We start from the raw sequence: 27,761 nt of genomic DNA, 5'->3' as shown, positions 1-27,761 counted from the left end.
CCTGTCAAAAAAAAAAAAACCACCCAAGCAGGGCAGGGGAAGAAAACAGAGTTTTCTAAACAATTAAAACAAATGATATAAGATATGATTCAGCTACATGTAAATTGATAGAATGCACTCAATAATAAAAGAATAAGCAGATTGAGTGAATAAGGATGTAATAAAGAAAAGATAATGAAGAAGTAGCAAGTTATGTGGCAGTAATTACACGAGCACCATCCCCAGATTCACAAATCAAAACTGCAGCTTCTCCTTCTTGAGTTATCTTGCCAACCAACTCAGGCTCAAGCTTATTGTACTCGGCTTTTACGAACAAAGCGGCTTCTGATGCAAGATCCGCATCGACCAACGCAATGCAGCAGCCTCGGAACCCAGCGCCACTAAACCTGGCTCCTAATACACCAGGAGCCTTCACAAGAACTTCATAAAGCTCTATCAGAGGTTTGCACCCTGAAACATTATCACACAAACATCACCCATTTGAGGTGAGGTTAAGAGTACTCAACTTCCATGCATTATTAGAAACGGCAGTCAGGAGTTCGTGTTATTAACACTACAACACGGAGTTCTCAACAAGCAATAACAACAACGATAACTATGGGTGGATAAAACTAAGAATTCAAAAAAAATGGTGGTATTTCTGAGGTCGTCCGAAAATAACAGGTCGCATTCTAAATTTAGTATTATTATAATTTGAACTTTCCTACATTAACCTTAATGACATCATCAACTACAAATCCTTGAGGAAGACCAAAATTGGTATGATGATGGTATGATATCAGCAAGTCGACTCAAAGTTCTAAAGAAGAATTGTGTAGCAATAATTCTGAATATGCATAACATAAAGCAATTATCATCAATGAATAGAGCAAAACAAATGATATGATTCATACCACATTCATAATTCTGAATTGAACTTCGACCAGAGGCTGTAATTAATTTTCCGAAATCATCCATCCGACCTGAAGTCCATGCTTCAACTCCTAGAGCAAATAATGGTAAACAAAGGCAAAATATATATTAATGTTCATGCATGGAACAAGCCTGGAGAGAAAATTAAACAGCTGTGATCTAACACAAGTTGCAATTGGAGGACTACCTTTCATTACACGCATGTTCTCCGAGAAGTAATGCTCTGCTCTCCGAGCAAGAAGAGGGTCCAGCTTATCCTACAAATCATTACGAAAAGATAATTTAACAGCCTGAATATGTTTTGAAATCTTAGAATGTTGAATATATTTAGCTTGTGTTAGGCTTCCTTCCATTTCTCGATACCTGCATCAAGAGATAAACCTGCATATAATTACTCAATTTTTTGGTTTTACAGCAAGTCTTGGGTGGACCAGGTTCACAATAATTTACTGTGAGCATGAACTGACAATATCATAGAAAACCGACTATATTGTACAAAAACCGACTATATTAAAAAAAATAACTATTCCATATCATACAAAAACTGACTATATCAATTAAAAACAGATTATATCATAAGATACCCGGGTGCACAATAATAAGCTATTGTGCTTTGGGTCCATTCAAATTTTTCTATTGGTTATATCATAATTAATTTATAGATAATATCAGTTGGTTGTGACTGCTTCTTATCCTTTCCTCAACAGATACAACTGCTTTTTTATAAGTTATTCTGTTCTGTAGCAGAACGCTAATCAGGTCTTCTTGCAGTTTCCACAAAATCAATGTTCTGTAACTTCTCCCAAATACTCAGTGGCCCTTAATCGTTGGTCCTAAACACTTTTGGGATCAGTCATATCCCAAGACGTATTCACAAGCCTTGATAGGACAGAGGGGTAAATAACATCATTACGAGAGCGAACTGGAATGTACCTGGATAATCAATTCTCTTTCTAATACAGTCAATCTATAAATCTATGCTAAGCACATATGTTTTTTGTTATATATCTTTCTTGTCTTTGCACTGCACATAACAGATTACCACGACTAAATAAACAGTACATGAGTAGGTGTGTGACTGAGAGACGGACTACCTTGTGAGCTTCATAAACTTCTCGTTCAACTGTTCGAGCAAGAGAACTGGGCATTAGAATTACTGATAACGTCAACAATAAAGATTCCAGTATACTTCAAAAGAACAATATGAGCATATCCTGACCATTGGATAGAACAGCCTCTAATTCATGCTTCCCAACAGCACTGCAATGTATAAAGAGCAGACAGCAAACTAATGAGGGTTACTGCTGCAGATAAAGGCATAACAGAAAACATTGATTTGAGTGGCAACATTAAAGACGTCTCCATTGTCTGATGAAAATAATAATCTACCACTGAGTTTGAGTGCTCCAAACGAAATAACAGACTCAGTTTAGTCATCACTTTCTTCTCCAATGAACTAAACTTAATGCAGAAGGTGACATTCTCTTAGTTTAAATAATAATGAATTTGTGGTAAAATGCAAAAGAATAAAAGGTAACAAAGGGGAATGATATCATGAAAGAATGAATGCTCACTCAAGAAGAACTCTTGCTGCCTCTCGACATTCAGCAACTCGGCGATTATACCCAACGCCACTAGTCAAAGCATGCTTCAAACCAGAACATGCCAACAATATCTTGTATGATTTATGCACTCCACTTGTGTTCTCTTTCAAATTTGAAGATTTTACAAGCTTGTATTCTTTGGTCTGTAAAAATAAATGTTGAACCCAGAGAATAGTAATGAAGTTGTGAAATCAACTAATTTGAGTAGAAGATATAACACGACGATACCTATGCAAAGAAGTATAAGATAGTTTCAGTGAGAAACAGACACACCAGAATCTAGACTAATACAATAAATAAAGGTAGATTCACAGTCCAAGTAAAATCAAACTGCATATGACATATCACCAGTGGTTCTTAAAAATGCACCATTCAAGAGAACAGCAAGCTGTAATATTTTGATCTCTGATGGAATTTTCAAAGAGTGGAAAAAGTGTACATATCCGCCATGTCTTTCCATGTTTTAGCCTGTATTCTAATGCTTTCTAGGCCTCAAAGCCATGATTTTTGGGTGCTTACAGCGAGTGATCCCCCAAGCCAAACCTAGATCTCATATAGTATTCCGTCACAGGAGCATCTACTAGGAAAAACCGCAATCTAACTATTTGCTATCTTGTAATTAAGACTATTTCTGGGGTATTATCAATCAATTAAAGTCCAGCTTCACATCGAGTAGTCCCTTTCTAGTAGCACTTGAATTTGTGAGGATCTGGCGTTGTATTGTGGTCCTATGTAATTTCAACTTATCTTGGCATTTGTTCCCTAAGCGAATACTTCTCTAGTACTAGTTATCAGGGTCTAACTTCTGAAACTTAGATCACATCTCCTATCCTAAATTCTAGCTCACTTGCTTCGCCAGACCTTGTATGGGTTTGGCGCCTGAGTTAATGGCTTCCATTGTTGCTCCACCTTGCCTCCTGCTAAATAGCAGCTGCAGAAGCCAGAACAACTTCGTCTTGTCCAGCAAAAAGAATAACAAAAGACAAAGGCCCTCACTTACAGTCATGCAAGTGAACTAGTAGTCAAAGGAGCAACAATGATACATCCCTTAGAGAAGTGTGAATAGGTAAAGTATGTGGAGGCACCTTGGAGAGCCGCCTCCTCACAAAAGCGGATTTTTTTTTTTATTGAAGTACTTAGTATATCTAAAATTCATATATGAAAAAGCTGCACAAGTTGTAATCGCCTTTTTTTGGCAAATATCTCACAACATCATTGAGGCTGTCAAGTTCAAGAAAAATTATAACTTATAATTGACGCCGGCTGAAGGAGTCACTGCAGATTCATCCAATTTCGCTCCCCTAAACATATGTATAAATCTAGGAGGCTAGGAGAAAGAACTGACAGCTAAAAAGGCGTATCGAATTAGCTTAGTAACCAATTGAGTAGCAAATAGAGTGTAGTGTACAATGGATGTGGTTGTCACTAGCCCAAAACTTCATATAGTTCAAGCTATTTGACAGTCTCTTCCCATTAAAAAAAATTGGATAATATAACGATTGCACGCAGAATACCAGAATAAATAGTGACATTATTCAAGCTAAAGGAGAGGAATTGTCTCACAGATTAACTCACTCCAGAGAGGAGCAAAAAGAGCTTCTAAGTTGTATTAATCACTCAACCCTGTGGACACTTGACATTTCTTTTTGTGGACCATTAGTCCATAACATGCCAAAAAAAAAATACAGAAAATGGATGAATTATACACTTTGCTAAGTGCTTGTTTCTGATACTTAATCAAGCCTGAGTAATATCGGTTCTAAGCTCGCAGGTGAACTGCTGCACACTTGTTCTAACATAAAGTTCTGAAAAAACAAACCAATGACTGGAGAACTAAAACTCTGAAAGTACCTTGCAGTCCATGAAGGTTAGACAGCCCTGTTTTGAAAGCAGTATTGCAGATTGATCCAATATGCCATTGTTCAAGCCAAGATATTCGTTTTCAATCAGCCTACATTTGAATGAATCTGATGTTCAGAAAAATTTAACACAGGAGAACTGCATAGTAATGCACGATATATATATATATATATATATATATATATATATATATATATATATATATATATATATATATATATATATATATATAAATCATGAATAATAATCAAAAAAAGCTACTTTCCCTCACAACCCCCTTCCTTTCCAAAAAAAAAAAAGTGTAATATCCACATTATTTATCCAACTTTTTGTATTATTACCCATCAACAATCATCTTGTTCTCCCGTATGCCTAAGGAATGCAGGTACGAGGCTTCACATGTATCGACGGTCCTGTAGGACCTATCAGCTACACTTACTCCTACACCTACTCTAAGGAGCTCTTCTTAGCTCACTGTTCCCCAGTAGCCTCCAACTTCGCACAAAATCAGATCCAATTTAATTCACCAGACCAATGAGAACATACAGTCAAGGGAAGGATTATCGCTCGACTCTCATTACTTATCAATATCGCTAATCTCTACCAAAACTAGAATTCAAATTTTTCCAAAACAGAAAACGAACAGTTAAATACACCCTTGACTGCATTGACATTCTCTAACTTCAGATGACAGATTTGATGAGTATATTTATAGCTATATGTAATGGATTTAGATTTTGGACAAAGTCTGTTTCTTCTATTATATTATTATTTTATTGAATTTTTTAAGACATTCACCAATGAACCAATAGTCAATATTGACACTTGAAGACCATAAAAGTTGATTATAATGAACCTGTTGTGACAGAGGGAGTAGAATAATTAGCACAGAAGCCTACCGATCATACTCAATGTTTTCTGTTGGAGATACTGATATACTATTTGCATTTTGCAGAGCCAACAGATAAGCAACTCCAACCTGAAAACAGCTTAATTTACCCAATCAATACCGCGGACAACCCAAAAGCAGTTTTCATATCTAAGCCAATCATTCGAAAAATAGTTAAAATCAGAGATTGCTGGGCAAATGAAAGATATGACAGCTGAAAGCTAGACGAGTGTCCGGATGTGGATGTGTGTGCAAGCTTGAGTCATAAATTCCCTCCAAGACTTTTTAAGCAATTTTCATCAAATATCTTCCTACACAATAATATTTAATAAGATATTAGGGAGAATATGAACTAGCTTTAGGTAAAGCTTCCATGGGAATTGTGACGTGGATTTAAACTTCATCTGCTTCTATGAGCCCGTGTAACACCTCATAGATCCCCCCAAAACCCTGCTCCCCGAAAAAGTTTTATCTCACACAGAGAGAGACAGAGAGAGAAGAGATGAACAAGCACCTGGGCAAAGGGTCAGCTCAACTTTGTGAACACTTACTCATGACTATAGGGCTATATCTCCTACAACAACTAAAAAGGGTCCTTGTCCAAAATGTCCTTAATTTAATAATCATGTGCAGCAAATTCTTGTATTTTTCATATCTCTTATTAGAATCCTGTATCCAGTAAATCATCGGATAAAGAATATACCACAGTTGTCAAATAGATCAACTAAAACAATACCCATGAACACAGGACAACTATCTGAAATGCCAAGGAATGGCATAGATATGATGGGTCAGCAAGATTTAATCAGATAGTTGCAGAAGTTTTCCAAAGACGGGAAAGATAATATCATTCTCCTAGGTCTCCAGTAATACTACCAGCAAGTCAACAACTGAAAAACTTATTGATATCAGAGTGAAATTCCACAATCGATCATTCTGTCAATCAGTCAGCACATAGAGCTCAATAAGCTTCCAACTTACAGCAGCTGAAGAGCTGAGGCCAGAGCTGTCAAGCCCCGAAGAACCGCTGATCAACCCTATAATTCCCTGAAACATACACATTTAGCTCACATTAGCCAGCTGATATTCATAGTCCACATAGCATATAATTCGCCACACCTCCACCACCCAGGCTGTTATAGTTCTTTTACTACTTCAGTAATCAATAATTCAATACCATGAAGAAAGCCAAGTATAGGTATAAGAAACTCAACAGCTAATCAATCCAAATCAAATAACTGGGCATTACATGAGTATAGATCAAAAAAGAAAAAAAGTCACCATCGCCATATTATCATATTCCCCAAGTACCATTTTAAAGTTAACTCATAGTGACGTTTGGTCCATGGATAATATTATACTCCTTCCTTTTAAATCTAATCTACACACTTTGCACTTTGACACTATTCACATACTTCAACTTGGCCGTCATTCGTGGTTTATACACAAGGAAAAATATACTCATCTCGACATAATTTTTCGAAATATCAACATTTTATGATCTTTAGTTATTCATAATTAAATATATCAATGGACAAAGTTTTGTGTTGGCAAGCAATAAGTCAAACTTTATAGATTAGAAAAAAAAACACAGGTAGTATACAGGAGCAAAGTCAAGGACACACTCAAGAAAAAATTTGCAAGGATAAAAGGAAAGGGTAAAGGGTTTAGTTTTTTCGATAAAATGAAATAATTATAATCTAAAAGGAGCACATGAGGATTGGAATTAAAGACATACAGCATGTAAAATGTAAGCCTCATGTAAACATAAAAGCTGTATCTCTAACCTGATTGAGAATGTTCCCTTTAGATTTCAGCGCATAAACAGCCCCTCTTGCATATCTTCCCCAACAACACTCTTGCAATTTCTCTGAACCATTGGCATTAATATTTTCATTTGCCTTTCCAGCCTTTTTAGGTTGGTGACTTTCATCAACTCTGGAATGTGAATCCAATAAAAGGGTAAAACGTCTTGCTCACAAGGCATTATGGGAATAATGAGAGCGAAGAAGATGAAAAGGTCCCCAAGATAAAAGCATATTCAATCTATATTAGACTTGTGGCTCACTCATACTCGGGCTAAATTTTTTGTTTATGAAAATAATGTATTTCTTCGTTAAAAGAATTATTTGTATGAAGTGTAGTTATCAACAATACAATAATTAATCGAATTAAGTATTATGAAAAATTTAAAAAAAGATTATAATGGTTAGTAACATCAAATATTTTACTTCCTATAAAAATACAAAGACGTTTGGCATTCAAAAAAAGTGGCGTTCAGCTTCTATATATAACATATAGTTAGATATGTTTATATGATAGAAGCATAAAACATGGAATACGTTGGGTAAAACATATGACATGGTCTATACTGAAACTCCGTATGGAGATAAGGTAAATTACTAAGTTCTATAAGGAGTCATGAGTCATGACAAAGTTTGATATGGCTCCCCTTTGGAAAGCAAAAGCTTAAAAAATGGTATTGTAACATTTCATAATCCTCTCAAAACCACCACCACCCCCCAGGTTAAGTTTCTAATAAATAATAAAAGAAAATAAAATTACAATGAGGGTGATTGAAAGACAAAGGAGTGACAAATTATTATATTCTTGTTCTTACCTGAACCTTACTTCTCCTTCAAACTGTGCAGAACGCAATACCATCTACATGAAACAAATACTCATCAATGAGACAAAGGACAAGATTGCTTGTAACAGGTGAGACAAAAGACAACATTGCTTATGTAGTGCCTATTTCCAGTCGTTTGTGACATTGTTTTATAAGCCCCCACCCAAACGCAAACATAAAATTCATCAATACTGAGCACCACTACCAGTATCAGGGGAAAGGTAATGTAAACCCTTGGATTATGTCTCATGTCATGCTTCTGCGGAAATATGCAAACATTTGAAACCACAGTTGAAGAAAAGGACTGAAGGCAGCCCCTATGAACCATACTCTTGTAAGGATCAGAATTACAAAAGGCAAAAGAGAAAGATCACGGTAGCTACTAGATATCAATTGTGAGATTGAGGATTAGTCCACAAATTAACACAAGTCTTATAAACGCATCATTCATAATTCATGGGAACCCAAACTCATAGGAGGTTGCCCATCTAATACTACACCCAATTCAGTATCTAAACATATGGGAAAAGGAAGGTGCAGCTTCTTGCAGGTAACTTTCTCCTTCCAGGCACTCTTAAATAATCACATGGGTGTTATAAAGAATACAGAGAAAGAAAAGGATAACAGGATTGCAAGTCATCATTTTATGCAAACAGCAAAACCTAGGGCTTATATAAATAGTTTCTTCCAGAAGGGCCAAAGGATTACCGACATTCATTGTCCCTCAGGTCAATGCAGTGAACAGGAATACAAGCCACCTTCCAGAAGCACGTAGAATAATATGACTATAACAGAGTCTCCGAAGGCTTTGCATTGTTACCTCAAAACCTCATATGGACAACACAATTAGCCTTCCCAAATCACACACCCATGAATAAAGCGAAAAGAAAAAGAATAAGCCTTCTCAATTCTCATTCAATATAGGACATCTCCAAACCCCTTCTAGGACATCCTGTAATTGTTAAACCGTGGGTCTCCTAAGGAAACAATTACCCTAAAATGTGGGAAATAATTCCTCTATTTTTCCCTCCTTCCCACACCACCAGTACCTTATTCCCTTTACTACCACCTCCACTAACCTTCATTCTTCTTAGTTTATCTCCTATGACCCCTTAAGGAAAAACCCCCAATCCAAGCATGCCCTTAGACTCATGGATGCATCTTACCACACGTGCAATTAAGCATCAACTACAGGAAGTCGGATGCCTCAACTAGCTGTCATGACTACCAAAAAAAGTTTTTATCCCTGGATTACAAAAAAAAAAAAAAGATAACATCAGAAGCATGGAGTTGTTTCCCATGCAAAATGGAGGGACAGAACAAAAACCATCAGTATTCACTCCCTTAGAGTATTGTGTGATACTTTACACTCCTTGTGTACTAATTTATCCACAAAAGAAGAAAAGACTAGCTCCTCTGGCAGTCAAGCATTTTTCTTGAGCAATACAACAACCTAAGAAGAGAGAATCAGAATCCTGACACTGCCAAACTTTGACCTCAAAACTCTCTGGTTTCTAGCGTTCCACATGCACCACCACATTGCCAACAGAATTTGCATCCACTGTTCAACAATTGGTAATATAATCATGACTTGAGAGAACTTTGAAGACCCCAGAGTTTGATAGGAAAAGACCAGATCCATATTTCATTTTATTACTGCATCACAAAGTAATACTTCTTTATATAATCATCCATTAAGATCTAAAGTTCATCAGATCCTCATTAGCTTTCAACTAATTCTCAATCCCATAATTTTTTTCACTAATTAAAGCTCGTCAAATCACTATTTGTCAGCCAAGCAATTTGGTAAATTCATGATACCAAATTGCAAACTAGGCAATTGAATTTCCTCTGCTCTTTCTTCTATCCACTCAATCTGCACTTCCAGTCTAAAAGATTTTTTTTTACGGTCTCCAATAAGTTAAACCTGATCACTCCGGAGCTCTAAGAACCAGACCCAACCCCCCCCCAACCCCCCCCCCCCCCCCGCAAGTTAAACTAAGTAGAAGTTTACATTTGTAAGAGCACAAGACATTCCAAAATATCTGACATTCTTATGAAAGTAACAGACGACATACCTCAGGATTTCCAGAAGGAACAAATGCTAGAAGAATTCCCTTGTTTATCGTCATAGCTGAAACAGCTCCACCCTAATAAGAATATATCAATGACAGTACTGAGTTCACTACATCGAAATAGCAGCATCCATTACTCAGCCATACAAAAGCAATAAGTAATCAGAAATTAGACCATTGTGTTCTTCTCAACATCATATATGTGAATATCAATTTCATGTACACTGCTTAATACAAATGCATGATGGAGAGGAATTTGAAAACATTAAATAAGGTACAAGGCTACACCGCTACAAGCACTATCCCTTCCATGATTCTGAAAATACTACCGAACAGGGATTCTTTACTCTTTAGCACAGTCAGCTAGTCATAGTTAAAATATCAGGTAAATCAGAAGCAGGAAACATAATATATATGAGTTAACGAGTAATTCTACTTCCTATTGCAACAATATAGTCCTTTTAATAAAAAAAGACCAAATTTGAGTTTACCTGATGATCAATGTGCGCTCCCAAAGGACAAATCCTGTATGGAGAAACAACCACCCTAACTTCCTCTGTAGTTCTTCGAGCCATTGCAGCCACTACCTTCCTTAAGTCATCCAACTGCAGGAAAAACTTTGAAGCTTAAAGTACAATAAAAAAGATTCAGTAGTCCTTAAGTCGTAAAAAAAAGGAACTATTCCAAAGAAAACCTTAAAAGATTATAATGATAATAATTCACAAAGTATTACCTAATTTGCTTAACCCCCGCAAACAACAAAAAAGGGTAAAATTGGTACATTCAAATGGTATAAATTTGGAGTAATCTAAAAAAACTAGGTAGCCGATTGTGTTCATGTATCAATTGATTGTGTTCATGCATCAATTACTATACTACGAACTACAATACTGACTCATTTGCATAGGTTTCTTTCCAAATATTAATAATATCTTGAGTCATCGCCAAACATTGCAAAAGTTACACTTACAAGTTACACATGATAAAACTTGGTCTTCTCAGTGGGTAATTTACCCAGTACTAATAGAATTCAAGACACGCGATCAAATTCAGCCCCAACAAACATTGTTTAATTATCCATTATGAGTGTGTAATCTACCCAATGGCCAAATTAGTACATTCACACGTCCGTATGAAGATGCACGATGAACATGAAGCACTAAATTATGTACACAAAGACCAATACCAATGTCGATGCTTCATTTTTGGTCACTAACCTTGTAACAAGTATAGGAGGTCTTTGCAGAGATAGTTCGGGTGGATGGATAAAAGGCTTTAAGGCCAAGTGTTTTTGTAAGAACAGCAAAGTGGCAGAAATTCAAGCTATACTTCTCGGCCTACAATGGGCCCGGGAAGAAGCTTGGACAAACTACACCATCGCCTCAGATTGTAGCAAAGCTGTGTCGGAAATCAATTCCAGGGAAGAAAGAAAAGATGATCTAACCAGAATAGTTAAAATGTGCAGGATACTCCTAGACCGGGACGGAGGTCAGCTTATCCATGAAAGAAGAGAAGCCAACACCCCTGCTGACGAGTTGGCAAAGCGTGCAAGAGAAGACATTCGTAGTTGTTTTGAATTTGAATGTATTTTGAAACCCCCCCCCCCCCCGGATTGTTATAAACTTATTTTGCTAGACTACTACTCGGGTACAAACTTAAATGACCCAAGTAATTGTGTTGTAAACCCTAACTTGATTATGCACTAATGAAATCGTCGCTTTAAGTCAAAAAAAAAAAAAAAGACCAATACCAATGAGCATGTACCAATAGAGGTGTACATATGTTCATTTGGCTTGTTATCCATGTACATGTGTTCATTTGACTTGTAATCTATGTACATTTGGCTTGTTATCTAGCGTGTGTACCATCTAAGCTTTGTACCCAATGGGTTAATGCAGTTATCTCCAATTCACACACAATGATCCTACCCAAAAGAAATCACACAAATTAGTGATGCTTAACAGCCTAAACACTGAGGAACATCAAAAAAAGAAATGCAAAACAAAGTCAGAATCCCAATACCCTTGTAAAACAATCCATCTCATTTTGTTCAGCTACATTAAACAAATTTCAGTGAATCTTAACTATATATTGTAGAACAAAGTTTACAAAAACTAAAGCATCAAACATAACCCCCATATCAAACTGAAATCCTAGCTACAAAACTAAACAAATGAAAGGATCATAATAAGAATTACTCAAATAAAATGCATATGAAATAAACAATTCCAGAAATCAACAACAAAAGAAACAATCTTTTGAACAAAAGACAACAAATTGGATCCTCACCTCTGTCTCCAATGGCCATGAAAATCCACCCATATCCAAAATTGCCACAAAGAAAATAAATTTAAAAAGAAAACAATAAACCCAAAAAAAAAACCCAACTTTCTTCAATATACAATATCCCTTTTTCTTTTTTTGGGTTTTCCTCCTTTTACTGCATAGATCTAAAATACATTTATTGGAAGAAATTATAGTGTGAAAGAGAGAGATAAATTGATAATTGTAATTTTATGCGAAAATGGAAAGAGAAGAGAGTGTAAGTGAACCCTGGAAATCAGTTAAAAAGTCCATTTTTCGCTCTAATTTCCAGTGAACTGTCCAAAAAGCCATAATTGTCACCTTCAATGAATCTCAATGAATAATTGCTTAATCACCTACCTGGCTACCTGAATCTTGACCCCTCATCCAACTACTCATTTTAAAATAAATTAATTGGGCCCGAGCATTGCCACGGATAATATTTTTGTCCGAACTTGATATGTATTTTTGTTTGCCATTCGCATTAAAATATTATAAGAAAACTCAATATTTAAAAGGTACTTTTGCCGTGTTACCTTTCGATAGTATAAGAAAATTAATGACATTTGTTTCGATATTGAATGTGGTTTGTCTTCTGTTTAGGTAGTACTCCCTCTTTCTTTTTCTTTTCTTTCTCACTTTGAATCTTGGCAATATATATATTTAGAGAGAATCTTCTCAATTTTTTTCAATTTATAAGGAAAAATATAGTCATATGCGATCTTAATTGATTCTTCTCAATTACTAATGTTCATAATAAGAATTATGTGTGAATAATAGTCGAGTCAAATGAACGACATTCTCATTCAATTAATATACTTCCTCCGTTCTATTTTAAATGAAATATTAGGTGAAACGACACTATTTATTGATCAATTTTGACTCCAATTTATCGTCATTATATAAAGAAAAACATAGTCAAGTGGAATCTTGTTAGATTCGTCTCGATACATACTATCAAATTATAACTTTTTTATATTTTTTACGTATACACAACTAAAGATATATATTAACAATTAAAGAAGCGCGTTGGATTGCGTGAAAAAGCAAATATTTTATTTAAAAGAGAATGGAGAGAGTATTTAACAAAAAGATTAATAAGAACATATCTAGTGATATTTTTTTATTATATATATATTGGTGAGAATTCATCGTTAAAGTTTATAAAGTTTGAAAGAAACAATGAAAAGTCTGTTAAAAGATGGGGAGTATTTGAAAGAAGTTAAACTCTAACATAAGTGAGAACCTAAATCATGCAAGTTTAGGTACTCTTTGGATATTTTTTAATGACTTAGGACGTGTTTATGTATACATGGATTGAAGGCGATAATCTCGCTGCTGTTATTAATGTTATTAGGAAAATCTGAAAAGTCCCCTGGGAAATTAATAATATTATTTTAGATGTCAGCTAATCTGCTTAAATTTGATAATTTTCAGGTTCATCATTGTTTTCGGAAAGCAAACAAGACAGCGGACCTTATGGCGCATCGTGGACACTCTCACTCTGATCTCGTCTATAATTATCCTCCTTATAATATTGATTTTTCTCTTTTCATCCGCAAGTATGTTTTAGGTTGGCCCCTGATTGAAGGGTCTTCCTAAGTTTTCTCTCCTTATCATAAAAAAAAAAAAAGGACAAACGTATACAACACATATACATAATTACATATGCTGGTTAAACTTTAGGGAAGCAACGCTCCCTAGACTTGGGATAAGATCCCGTCTACATCAGTTTCCCTTATATCTCTGATCTCTCTACACAAGGAAAAAAAACATATACATATACATATAAAGTGTTCGAAAAAAATATATAAGAGTATCAAGTACATACACCCGGGTGTGCCTAACGAATTTCGAGTGCAATAAATCTCTTACATTTTACAAGCAGGGGAAGAAATTTCTGGAAAATGCACAAACACAATTGAGTAAGCAGCAACATCTATGGTTGATCCATAGCTTACTTTCTGAGGTATCAATTGTGGGATTTCACCCAGTGAAGTTAGTAATAAAGCTTGGCCATTTAATAATACTGTTTTGCTGCGCAAATCTGCATTTGGAGCTGTCAACTGGTACACTTCTGTTGTAATAGTTGGTTTTGATGGATTAGTGATAGGACCATCTTGTGTTTCAACACTTATTTTGAAGGGTTTATTATCTAAGTTGATTATCAGCAATGTAATTCCTTCCTGCAAAACAAAATTAGTTACGTTAACATTATTGGGTTTTTCTACGTTATATCCTTGTATTTTCAGGAAAAGCTCGAACGACCTTCAACAAAAGGGTAACTGTATCGGAAGCCGACACAGGTAGGTAGAGAATACCTAGGGGCGCGAGACAACTCTCTCTAAAGAACTCGACAAAATAGCCTCGTAACTGGGGGAGAAGGGGTGACCCTCACAAAGAGGGTCGAAGTGACCAGGCTCGGGCGATTCAATTTCTATGTTGTACCTCAACCTTTTTAAAATTCCACACGTTCCCCTTAAACTTACCTTTTTTTAAGCACAATGCCCCCACTGCTAATTATACGTCATTTATTTCGTTTACTTTTTTAAAACTAGTAGAACTAATCTAATTTGTAAATATTCCCTTTAATGGTTAAACTATGTACAAGTTAAATTAGTTCCACTAAATTTAAAAAAATAAACGATATTAACAACGTATAAATAGCGATAGGAGTATTATGTATTAAAAATTTTAAGTTTAAGGATATTGTATAGAATTTATAAAAGGTTGGGATACAACGTAAAAAGTCGGAATAACATAGTGAATGTTGAAATACTTACCGATTGTTTTGAGCAATGAGTGTAAGCACGAATTTTGGGATTCCCAATTACTTTAGTCGCTAGAACTTGTTTCCCCATCAAGCGATGCCAAAGCAAGGCACTGGATCAAGCAATGCAATTGTAGATATATTATAACAACCATAAAAACACATAATGTTAATTTTTATAGAGGTGAGGATAAAATGGTTATACTTTCTCTGTTTCATATTACTCGCTATACTTCTCAATTCACGGATTTTTAGGCAATTTATGGAGAAGAACGAGGTAGAGAGTAAAAAGAAAAGGAACTCATGTGAGAGGAGAGAGATAGAGAGAGTTTATTGCCCAAAAAGAAGTGTAGCAAGTAATGTGAAACTTCTACCAATAGAAAGTGTAGCGAGTATTATGAAACGGAGGAAGTATAAATCATAGTCTTAATTCTCCGATTCTTACTTATAGTAATCAGGATTTGGAAGGAAAGTAGTGGTATTAAGCAAGCCATAATGTCCTCCGATCAAAGCCTGTCTACAAAATGCTTTCGTGTTAAAAGTAGCTGCCATTCCTAGTTGATCCAAGAACCTATTCATGTTACAAAAGCAATGTCGTCGAATATTAGTGCACCTACTTGTTTGGTTGAACGCGGGAAATTGACAAGACACTATGATTAAAGTTGTATTCAAGTGTAAATCAAACCACACTTTGATGAACATACATTTCATTGTTTATTGAAGAAGAAATTCAAGGAAGGGATCAAAAAAATGTCATACCAAAAGCCTGAAGCAAAAACATTTGTGACAAGATCATGGCCACCATGCCAAGCACCTCCAGCTTCCCCTACCCACGCTACAATCGGGCTCTTTAATTTCCCTAGCAAATTCTGCAAGTCTAGGTATACTTGAGCTCCGGTATCCAAATAGACCGGGTCGAAAATCTTGTTCATCATGTGCTCATCCTCACCTTCAAAATGGGGAAATCATAGTTGCAGTTACAATCAAATAATCCAACACTAAGGATGTTGTGACCTAGTGGTTAAGACTGAGGTCAGGTTCAAATCCCCCCTACCCTTCTTTGTACTGCTTTCGTGGCTGATATGGATAATAATAAAAAAAACAATCAAATAATCCAACAATATTAAGATGACTAGGTCCGCTAAATTTATGTGGTTTCGTCTTACTTTAGATAATGAAAAGTGCATATCACTTTATAACGTAGGGTCCTTGGAATGAAACAACGCAATGTTACGTGCGTATATAATGTTTTGTTCAGTTTATCCTCGATCTATTGAACTAAATTATTAAAACATTTCTAGCTACACTATTGTATAGATCACTTACCTGGGCCAAGATTGTAGACATGGTGAGTGACTGCTTGAAGAGTATTAGTTGATTTCTTCAAGAAATCTTCAAACCAAGTAAGTGAATTAAAAAAGCCTCCTGGACCTAACACTATAGGTTTATTCTGAGAGCTATTATATATCTTCTGCACCAAATTTTGGAGGGTATTTACATCTTTTGCATATTGATCAGATGGAACACTTGCACCAACTCCTGCACCATTCAACTCATTCCCTGTTCATACATAACAAAAACAATCCATTAGGGATTAAATTGTCTTGATCGAACTCGAATCGGAGTTCGAACCAAAAGATCGTTATCAGCGAGCTCCTAAGTTTGAGTTCATTCATCATACACCCAGGTGTACATTTTTGTTCATTTGCTCATTTGGAACAACTCTTCTTTTTAATACATTTTGCTCATTTGGATGATTTCAAATGACTAAATGAGCAACAAAATAGTCTCTGGTGTACCTTGCTTATAATATACCCGAGTGTATGATAAAATTTTTGTCCGAGTGTCCATCTCGTAAATAGAACTTATAATCTCAAGGTGACAATGTACCATTAGGCTAAGTGAAGCTAGCTATATAAGTATATGATATTGAGAAAGATGAATTCTTACCAAGCTCCCATCCAATAATCTTGTTATAGCCTTTGTTGACTGTATGCCTTATAAGGGTCTCAGCATTACTAGAGTCCCAAAGCCCTTGAGTTATACCGTTTACTATCTTCTTCCCATAAAGAGCGTTTAAGCCAAAAACAACCTTTACCCTGAAACACAAGAAAAAATGGGATTTAGTGAAACCTTGCTTCCACTTAAAAGAGTATAAGGTTAAGGACTTAAGGCTATGTTACTCGAACTCAGGTACTCAGTGTCCGATATAAGTATGTGTTTGCATGTTCAGCTCGGCTATTTTGTAAAACTTTTTCATGATTTTAGATTAAATTAGAGTGTCCAAGTGTCCTACCATGTCTGGGTGTCGAGAATGGTACATTGATACTTGAGGTGAAATGAAGAGTTCGAGTAACATAGGGTTAAAATTTAAGAATGAGTATGGTAAAAAAAAAGCGGAAAAAATAACCCTTATTAGTGAAACTCTATAAATTAAACATTGGAAAATTTGCCCAAAAAAATCTTTTATGAGTTTATTTTTGCGAAAAAAAACTTATAAAGCATTTTTTGCGAAAACAAACCAAAATTAAATTTTTTTTGCGAAAACAAGAAACATTATAATAGATTTAAACAAACTAAAAAAGAAACAAATTGAACCTAACAGTTTAAACAAATTTATATATTTCAACGAACTTTATACTTTCATAAACTTCATCAAATTTCAAAAGAAAAAGAACAAATAGATTGATCCGAACGTCTCTTGATTAGCCTTACTGACAAAACAATTTTCATTATATATTATTTACTATATTTTTAATAGAAAATGAATTTCTATATTAAATACATATGATTATTATTATTATATATATAATATATAAATAAATATATATAAACAAATAAAATCCTATTTCGACTGGACCTAAATGCTAACCGTATAATTAGTTAACGATATCTACGAGAAATTACCCCGTTTGGTCGAAGAAATTGTTAAGTTGATCCCATCTAGCCATAGGTAAACATGCTGGTTTAAACTCAAACATCTCAGCAGGGTCTGGAACAAAACCTACACATTGCTTTTGTCCCTTCTCTTCATATGACAGTTTATCTTCAAGTGTTCCTCCTAATCTCAATATTAGGGGAGAGAATGCTGCATTGATAAGGATTTATGATAAGACGGCCTTATATGAAATTAGTCGTAAACAAATTACTAATTGATAAGAATTATACACACTATAGCAAAAGCTAACATACGCCCCGACACTCTAGATAAGACTATAAGAGTATACTTTAACTGATACCTTTAACTGCATTGATAAGGATTTTGTTGTTCAGATCCTGCATGCACCAAATTTTGTGAAATCAAATGATGAATTATTTTAATGTCAAAAATCATATAAGCATTGCCAAGACTAGAATAAAGATAATGTATGCATGTCTCCTTTTATAAGCCAACACTTACCATAACATATGTACATATCTTAAATCGATAAGGTGAGCTACTATACAAACTAGATATAATTCATAATAGGAAGAGGACAAAAAACATGCATAAATTTAATGGTCCAAAAAATTATGTGACGAGATTATTTTTTTTTTATGCATATCGATGGTGTAAATCTAATCCTAGGACCTCAACCATCAGTTTAAATTTTTGGTTGAGTTGGTCCTTTGACATGGTATCAAGAGCCAGCATGACAAAAAGTATGAGGGAGGCATGTGTTGCATCCACACTTCAAGCCTAAAGGGCTCTTGCATGAGGGGGCGTGATATAGTGTAAATCTATTCTTAGGGCCTCAACCATCAGGTTAAGCTTTGAGTCACGAAGGCAGTACAAAGTACAAATAAGGGGAGGGGGGATTCGAACCTGTGACCTATCGTTCACAGCACCTCATTCTTAACCACTAGACCAAGACATCCTTGATATGTGACCAGATTTATAATCTCAAAAAAAATATTTTCATATATAAGATAATTATTAGACATTTTAATGGGGTGTCATCATATATTTTGGATTCATTATACGAAATTATGATATATCATAGATAACTGCATTTGCGAACATGCACGGTATTAGTGAATATGCACGGTTAAAGTAGGAAAGATAAAAAAAAAATGCCGAGAAAATAATGCAAGAATAATGTGCTTACAACATCTAAAAGAGAAGCTGGTTCAGGGATAAACATGTAAAAGTCCATTGTAGCACAAATATAATCCTCATCTGTCTCAGCAATCGAAGCTTTTGTATCAATGGAAATAGTTGCAAGATCTTCATGTTGTTGATTCAATGATGAACAATCAATAATCTTAAATGTAAAACATAAGAATAATAAAAAGAGGAAGTTCATTATTTTTCACGTTAATGAAAAAAGGGGAGGTATATTTTGGGAGAACAATATTATAAAAAACAAGTTTTGCAAATAATAATTTAGTGGTTGGCCTTTAAAATCTGATTTTATAGTTATGTTAATACTTTCTATATTTAATGTAAGTAAATTTGATTAAGAATTTTAAGAAAAAGTATTGGCCATTAAGTGATTTGAGTTGTCAATGGCTTATGAAAATTTAGACTATAATTTTCAAAAGTAGAAATGGGGTTCGATAAATATTGCAATTTTTTGTTTTTTAACAAGAAAGGAAAAATTAGGCAGGTATTTTATCGGGAAGGTGAGCCTAAAATGTCCTTATGAATAAGAAGAAAAAAAATCAATATCATAAAGGGAAGAAATAAATAGAGAAGTGATAGAGGTGACCTTATGAGCCATGAAATTGGTAGCTTTTTTTGCCTTCTCGACTAATATGGCGGATTTTAACGTTCGAAAAGCAAGTGAGATTCTTACTTGTGACCGTCGATAATGTAAAAGCGCAAAAAAGACAATTTTATATAAAATGTACATTTCATTTTTCATATAATATTTTGAAACAACTAAAATTTAATTAAGTTTTTCTAGACATTTATTTATTTATTTATTTATGGGGGGAGGGGTTGTGACGGTGGATGGAGTAATAGGATTCCCATAACAAAGCATAAAATTGGTGTGAATGGAGCTTCATGCAAAAGCTTTGAGGACATCACAAAGGCATGGAATTATTCTTTATTCCATTGAAGGAACAAAAATAAAATTGAAACCAATTTTTTTTGGATAAATAAATATATCATTCATCCATTTCTTTTAATATTATTACATTTTTTCATTTGAAGAAGTTTCCTATTAATCACTGTATAGTCATTTGGTAACATATATTTCCTCCCTCATTTAATAATCAACATAATTTGGACTTTTATGTTTTTCACGCAATCACGCACACAAGGATAAGTATAGTCAAATAAGATCTTATTAGATTTGTCTTGATATAATATTTTAATAGAAATCGACTTTTCATGATTATTTAGTTATAAGTAATTGTAGATATCAACTGTCAAAATTATGCATAGGAAAACGTGAAATCCTACCTGTAATGATCAACAAAGAATGGAAGAATTGTACTTCTCCACCTTAAACTTTGAGGCTGCTTATCTCACACAGTCACACCATCTCCACTCTTTCAAATTTCTTAATATTCATACCCAAACCATATATAGTATAGGTAATCATGGTCTGGACCGGGTTCGAGCCGGGCCGACCCTTAAAAATATTGTACATTAGTTGTGTCAGGTCAAAATTTTGTATCCAAATCCCGTCAATTCGAGCCAAAAAAGAGCGGGCTTTTTCGGGCCAAAACCAGACCGGATCAAAAATTAGACTAACAAGTCATTTTTGGTTTGTCCGAAGCCCATTCCAAAGCAAAAAAAAACTGACCGAGACCACAGGCCAAAAAAATTTGCCCAAACTCGCCCAAAATTCGGGCTGACTTTTTTGATTAGCTCTAATATGTAGTGATCTACAAAGAACGTAGGAATTCTACTTCTTCACCTGAAAATTGAGACTACTTATCTCACACTTATCTTTACTTCATCAATTTCCTTAATATTCATACCAAAACCATATACTTCCTCCGTTAAGTGAAACATAGAAATTTGGCACAAGATTTAATAAACATCACTTTCAAAAGCCAAAAAGTCATAAATATCCTTTACATTATCAAAAGAATGATGGAGAAAAGCAAACCACACAAGTTTGTGATGGGTACTCTTTTCATTTAGTCACTTTGTTTTTTCATTTAAAGTATATTTCACTTATTTTAAAACGTTCTAAAATACTACTAGTAAGTGTTTCAAGGGGATTGTTAAACATCGCCCCCAAATTACTTAAAATCGCCCCTAACTCCCCTCTAAAAGTACCATTATACCCAACTATTTTATTTTATTTTTACTCCAACTTAACTCCTCCTCTAATTCATATTTTCTCTCATCTTCGCTATCACCACTGACGAGCACAAATTTCCAACGAGCTAAACTTTTTTTAACGAATTTCATGGGCCTAACGTCTGGCCTGCACGTTGTACCCATGGACACAACGTCTGGCATGCGTTGTGTCCATGGATGCAACGTGTAGGCCAGACGTTAGCCCCATGAAATTCGTCAAAAAAAAATTACCTTGCCGAGAAAAAATTACGTCGTCAGTGGTGATCGTCGGTGGGTTGGAGGTAGCAATTGATGGTCAGTGATTTTAGGTGGTGGTGGAGAGAGAATTGTAAAAACATCCAATGGTATAATGGTGCGTTTACATGGTAGTTACCAGTTAGGGCGATTTTAAGTAATTTCAGGACGATGAACGAAGTATCGATAACAAAAGAACAAATGAAGCTTTTACACGACTACAAGAGATAGGTAGCCATTAAAACAAAGTCTTGGCCAAATCCGAAATAATATAGAAGTTAAAGGTTAATAACACAACACATGTCATATTCTTCTTTAAATCTTCATTTATTCCCCCTACTTTTCCTCCTTTATTGCCCCCTTCTTCCCACTTTTTCAGTATTATTTTTCTTTTGTTAATTTTCCACTTTCATTACTTTTGACCGTTGCTTTCCTTTTTTCATATCACAACGTCTCTCTCTTTCTCTCTCTACTCTTCTTTCTCTCTCTACACTTTTCTCTTCCTCAGTGCTGAGTTTAGTTCACAGTTCAACAACATTCCTGGTACACTTCTCTGAACTTATGCTAACAATTTATTTTTTATGTCTTCATATTGTTCTATTGATTTTTCCCATTTTTATAATTATATGAAATTTTAGGGAGTTGTATTTTTTTTTTTTTGGGTGAACTTGCAACTTCAATTTTAGGTTCTATTGATCACAATTATGACATTTTATGAAATGGGTTGTTGCTAATTTTGATGTTTATTGATTGTGTAATTCACATTATCTTACTTAATCAATTTGTTTCAGTAATTTGAGTTGGGTTTTTTTTGTGTACTTATAAAGGTTAAAACTTGTACTGGGTTTTATTGTTTGTACTTTTCAAAATGTGAACTGGGTTTTCTATAAAAATGGCATCTAATTCCCACTAAATTTTTTTTATGTTTTTTTTTTCAGTGAATCACATTAATTTGCTTTAGTTTTTTTAATGTTTATATTAGACTGCTCAGAGAAATTCCTAAATCATAATTTTTGTCATTGTTAAACCCTGAAAATTGAGTTTTTTGACATGGGTTTTTGTTTATCCCAAAAAAAAAAGTTTGAAAAAAAAAAATTAGAAAGTGCAATAATGCCTTTTTTTTGTGTGGTTTGAGCAATTGAGCACTTTTTTTCAGTGGGATTTATTCTGTACAATTCTAACCAGTTGTGTTGTTCTTATTAGATACTTTTTTGGGTTCTATTCTTTTGATATATTGGAGATGAGAATATACAGCTCTTTATCTGATTTTTACAGTTCTGGTTTTACAAATAACTTGGGAAGAAAGAAAAGCACAAAACTTCAAATTCTATGTTCGATTTTATGAAAGTTTAAGGTAATTTTAGGGTTTTTTTTTATGTAAACATGTTCTAAGACTTTGCTTCCTCATTCAACAGCCTAGAGAACCTTATGAATTTGGCAAAAGTCATTGAAGAATTGTATTATTCTGGTACCCATTTGGAATCCAGTATCGGAAATCTCTTTGATTTCGTAGGAAGAAAAAAAGGGTAAAAGAAAAGAGGGATGGGATGTAATACATCAAAATTGGATGATGAAGAGGCTGTTCAAATTTGCAAAGATCGGAAAAAGTTTATCAAACAAGCTCTTGAGCATAGAACTAAATTCGCTTTAGGTCATATTGCATATATTCAGTCCTTAAAACGAGTTTCTGCTGCTCTTCGTGAATATATCGAAGAGGATGAGCCTCGTGAGTTCTTATTAGATTCATTTATTACACCTGTGAAGAAATTGAGCCCGAAGTTCATCACTATTTCTCCAAAGTGTTTCTCAGCACCGGCTATTCAAACTGGGGAAAACTCAAATGTGAAAATCAACTACTATAGACCAAGTGGGACAGCATCAGTTTCAGTTGAAGAGAGACCCCAATCTCCTGATACTTATCGTGTTCAATCCTTTTCGCCAATGTATCAATATGGGTTTGATGGGGAAAACTTGAATGAGAAAATCAACTACTATAGACCAAGTGGGACAGGATCAGTTTCAGTTGAAGAGAGACCCCAATCTCCTGATAGTTATCGTGTTCAATCCTATTCGCCAATGAACCAATATGGATATGATAGTTTCTTCACAATGCAGCAGTCCCCACAAAGGGATTCGTCTTATTACCCGAATTCATACTCCCCATATAACAGACCTGCTAGACCCCCTCCGTCCCCTCAAAATTCTTCTCAATGGGATTTCTTCTGGAACCCCTTTTCATCACTGGATTATTATGGATATCCAGTGAGAAGTAGCCTTGAGCAATCAATAGTTGATGATGATATAGCAGGATTAAGGCAGGTTCGCGAAGAAGAAGGGATACCAGACTTAGAAGAGGAAACCGAACATGAAGAAGTCGATGAAAGGAGGCATAGAAGACAAGATATACCTAAGAGTATACCTAAAAGTGATTCACATGTCGTACGAGAGGAAGTAACTGTTGAAGATGTAGATGAGGATGAAGATGATGATGAGGATGATGATGAAACAGAAACTGAAGGAGAAAATCAACATGAAGCAAATGGGTTACAGGAACATGCCAATGACAATATAGAATTGTCTCAAGTGCCAAATCCTGGACATGTTGAAGTTAATCGTCATGAGACAATGGTCAGTGAAAGAGCAAAGAAGGAAGAACAAGCACCAGGATTCACTGTTTATGTGAACAGAAGGCCCACAAGCATGGATGAAGTTATCAAAGATCTGGAATCTCAGTTTATGATTGTCTGTGGTGCTGCTAATGAAGTTTCTACGATGTTAGAAGCTAATCGACCTCATTGCTTACCAGCATCAAGTGAGGTAACAGGTACATAGTACACACTACTATATTTCCTCGTCTTCATTAATGAAATCCCGAGTACAAGGCTACATCAAATTGGTTGGTCTTTGATGTTATATATCTAAATGACCCTGTTGCATGACTTGCATCTATAAGTTTTACAAAAGCCTATGCCGATCTGCATGTTTTCAGGGTGCCCCTTGACAGAGATTAGTTGGATTTTCCGTGTACACTTTCACTTCTGTTAGTAGCTTGAATCATATGATTCTAACATTTTTAGTGGAGTATTGAGCTTCTTTCTGAAATATTGAACATGTAGAATAAATTTCCAACAATGATCTAGTTCTACAATTAGATATAGTCCTTACTTGCAAAAAGTATCGTTTTGCACCACAAAATAAGCTGTGCATATGCATACTAGTACAAAGTATTTGTTTTGGAAGAAACCTAAAATTTATTTCCAAGCTTTTCCAGAGAGAATGTTGTCAGCTGCCACTTGTTGAATAGAGATACATTGCAGCTATTTTGACTGCATGTAGTAGTGTACTCGTAGTTAGTTATTTTAAAGTTGAGTTTAAAGCCAAATTCAAGGTAGGATGATTGTTGAAATCTAAAATGCTTAGTTCTTGTTTACAGCTATGAAAATGTTGAATCCAGCAGCACTTTTTCGGTCGGCTTCATCACGCTCCACATCGTCAAGATTTTTGGTGAACTCTTCAGAAAGTTCAAGAGATGATGGATCTGAAAGCAGCAGTTACTTATCGGATGAATCGTGCATGTCTTCTGGCAGCCATCACTCAACACTTGACAGATTATATGCTTGGGAGAAGAGATTGTACGAGGAAGTCAGGGTATGCTTTACATGATGACTTTTAACATAAAATTCTACATCATATACTGATTTACATAACACGTGCATTTCTTTTCTTTCTTTTTTTCTCCAGTCAGGAGAACGAGTTCGATTAGCTTACGAGAAGAAGTGTACACAACTGAAGAACCAAGCGGCAAAAGGAGATGAACCTTCAACTTTAGAAAAAACTAGGACAGCTCTTCGAGATTTTCATACTCAAATAAAGGTTTCAATACACTCAATTGAGGCTATTTCAAAGAGGATTGAGACTTTAAGGGATGAAGAGTTGCAACCTCAACTTTTAGAATTAGTCCAGGGGTATGTCACTTGTCACTTTAATTTTTTCTACTTTTCGGGGAAATTTTTCTTCATCTAATCGTTCTAAAAGATACTTTTTGTGTATTTTATTAATTGCAACACTTTGACTTTCACACTTGTCAGTACACTTTGATCATTTATATCTTTGTTTATCTACTAGTAAAAACTATGAAGAAGTTGAAAGGTTGTAAATATATACTGAGATACTCCAACATTTTGCATGCCAAATTCTGGTATATATATTAGTCAAAAAAACAGTATAGAGATCTGATTGTTTCAATTTTTTTTTTTTATAATTGACGCATGCAGGTTAGCTAGAATGTGGAAAGTGATGGCAGAGTGTCACCAAATGCAAAAGCATACTTTAGATGAAGCTAAGCTTCTATTAGCTGGTACACCTTCGAAGCTTAATAGATCAAAACGACATCATCCTACACTTTCTGCTACTGACCCACAACGACTAGCTCGCTCGGCCCATAATCTAGAGTCCGAGTTGAGAAACTGGAGGGCTTGTTTTGCATCATGGATCGCTTCTCAGCGATCCTACATTCATGCAATGTCTAGCTGGCTCCTAAGATGTATGAGGCGTGAACCCAACGCGTCAGAATTGCCTCTTTCTCCCCGTCGCTCTGCTGGGGTCCATCCAATCTTTGGAATCTGTATCCAATGGACTAGACTTCTCGATGCAGTCTGCGAGACTGCAGTGCTCGATGGGCTGGATTTCTTTTCTGCAGGAATGGGATCAATCTATGCCCAAGCCCAAAGCCAAACCCAAGCAGCCCAAGCCCAAAACAGTGGTGGATCTCGAAGATTTGAGGACTCTGGTGGAAGCATGGAGGTGGTGGAGATAGGGAAAGTCGAAGATGTTATGACACCGGAGAAAATGGCAGAAGTTGCCGTCAGAGTTCTGTGTGCAGGATTGTCAGTTGCTATGAGCTCATTGGCAGATTTTGCTGTTAGTTCAGCTGATGGATATGCTGAACTGGTAAAACAGTGGGAAAATGTTAAGTGGCCTCCTCCCTAGTTCTAATGCTCAAGTAATTTAAACTCTTTTCTCTTCTTTTCTTCATTTGTTAGGTAGGTTGAAAAAAAATGGATTTCAATGTAATTACAAAATTAATGGAGTATTATAGCTTGGTCATGTAAAGATCTAAGCCGGGCTTTTGTTGTAGTTGTAGTTTAGGTTAAGATCATTAGGAAAAATGGTGAAAATCTCTTGTTGTCTGTTTTACTCTTTGTGTCACAAGAGAGAATTAACTGAGTTCCCAAAGAACACTCTTGAAAATGGTGTTTGAATTTTGGGAAATTTTTGGAATGATAAATATTTATTGCACAATTTTTTTGCTTCAAAGATTGATTAAACAACTCTTTATCATCAAGAGTTGGAAAAACTTTTAGGGTTTGATTGCAGAAACTTGTCACTTTGAATTATGCAGCCTAGGGCTGTATTTAGCTTTTTCCTTGAATTATAGCATCAACAGGAAATGATGTTTATGATAAAATTTAGTTCAAATTATAGCATCAAAAGGAAATTTGATACATTGAAATTGAATTAATGTCTTCATATACGTGTGCATCGACATAACAAATTAACTCTTATTAGTTTATTCGCATAATCGTAAGTCATCAAAAATTACCATCTACTTTACTATATTAGTAGAAATTTTTACTCGAGTAATTTTAAAAAGAGTATTTATTTACAAGTTAGACATGTGATATTAAATTTTAGATAGAGAAAATATTATATAATCTTTTCAAATTTCAAACCTTACGTCTATGATGTGTGCCTTTCCTTAATTGGATAAGATGAATTTATTAAACCATTGTTGTACATTCAAGTTCCCACATGCCTTGCCTTACCTAAATGTGAATTAGAGTCCATAAATGGAAAATTGAAAATCAATTATTGTTCACAAAAACTTGTATACAACAGGTACACGAACACGCAAAACTAGGGATCGTTCGTTATGGTTTTTTGTTTTCAGTTTTCGGTTTTTTTGAAAACTAAAAACCAAAAACAGAAAACCAAAAAAAGTGGATTTCACTTTTTAGTTGTCAATTTTCAAAATCATTATATTCTTTGACTAATTTTTTATTCATTATAGGACATATATCATGACTTTGAAAATCAAAAAACCAAAAAACAGAAAACCACAATAACACAATAATACCGAACAGACCCTAACTTATCGGTGGGGTGTTCATAGAAAAGAAGGTGTTGCCCAATAAATGACAGATTTTGGTGATGGATGCTAAGGCATTTCCTTTTTTTCAT

The 27,761-nt window shown here is 34.9% G+C and overlaps 3 protein-coding genes across 4 annotated transcripts; 1 reads left to right on the top strand and 2 right to left on the bottom strand.

The window, feature by feature from the left end:
• Positions 1 to 51: 51 nt before the first annotated feature.
• Positions 52 to 12,642, bottom strand: LOC104902376 (galacturonokinase). Its single transcript, XM_010690136.4, has 14 exons — positions 12,259 to 12,642; positions 10,461 to 10,574; positions 9,973 to 10,044; positions 7,886 to 7,929; positions 7,053 to 7,203; positions 6,247 to 6,312; positions 5,276 to 5,355; positions 4,368 to 4,467; positions 2,487 to 2,659; positions 2,132 to 2,172; positions 2,007 to 2,035; positions 1,100 to 1,169; positions 894 to 983; positions 52 to 450 (listed from the first exon to the last, which is right to left on the bottom strand). Exons 1-14 carry the CDS (start codon positions 12,289 to 12,291, stop codon positions 191 to 193), a joined length of 1,323 nt encoding a protein of 440 aa, XP_010688438.2. The 5' UTR covers positions 12,292 to 12,642; the 3' UTR covers positions 52 to 190.
• A 953-nt stretch (positions 12,643 to 13,595) lies between these two features.
• On the bottom strand, positions 13,596 to 19,329 carry LOC104902375 (heparanase-like protein 3). The gene is made up of 9 exons (XM_010690135.2): positions 19,132 to 19,329; positions 18,283 to 18,319; positions 17,951 to 18,131; positions 16,994 to 17,142; positions 16,370 to 16,603; positions 15,803 to 15,992; positions 15,489 to 15,614; positions 15,057 to 15,156; positions 13,596 to 14,459 (listed from the first exon to the last, which is right to left on the bottom strand). Exons 1-9 carry the CDS (start codon positions 19,327 to 19,329, stop codon positions 14,145 to 14,147), a joined length of 1,530 nt encoding a protein of 509 aa, XP_010688437.2. The 3' UTR covers positions 13,596 to 14,144.
• A 2,539-nt stretch (positions 19,330 to 21,868) lies between these two features.
• LOC104902374 (hypothetical protein) lies at positions 21,869 to 26,822 on the top strand. Of its 2 annotated transcripts, XM_010690134.4 has the most exons (5): positions 21,869 to 22,064; positions 22,937 to 24,345; positions 24,955 to 25,169; positions 25,263 to 25,486; positions 25,796 to 26,822. In XM_010690134.4, the coding sequence occupies exons 2-5, from the start codon at positions 23,064 to 23,066 to the stop codon at positions 26,508 to 26,510; spliced, it is 2,436 nt and encodes an 811-aa protein (XP_010688436.1). In that variant the 5' UTR covers positions 21,869 to 22,064; positions 22,937 to 23,063; the 3' UTR covers positions 26,511 to 26,822. The 2 variants fall into 2 exon arrangements, with proteins under 2 accessions (XP_010688436.1, XP_048490760.1); XM_048634803.2 differs by lacking the exon at positions 21,869 to 22,064 and having other exon boundaries at positions 22,086 to 24,345.
• The last annotated feature ends 939 nt before the right edge of the window (positions 26,823 to 27,761 follow it).

The sequence above is a fragment of the Beta vulgaris genome, chromosome 8 (assembly GCF_026745355.1).
Source record: "Beta vulgaris subsp. vulgaris cultivar EL10 chromosome 8, EL10.2, whole genome shotgun sequence".
In the NCBI taxonomy this organism is placed as follows: domain Eukaryota; kingdom Viridiplantae; phylum Streptophyta; class Magnoliopsida; order Caryophyllales; family Amaranthaceae; genus Beta; species Beta vulgaris.
This window is presented reverse-complemented; position numbering and strand designations above follow the sequence as displayed.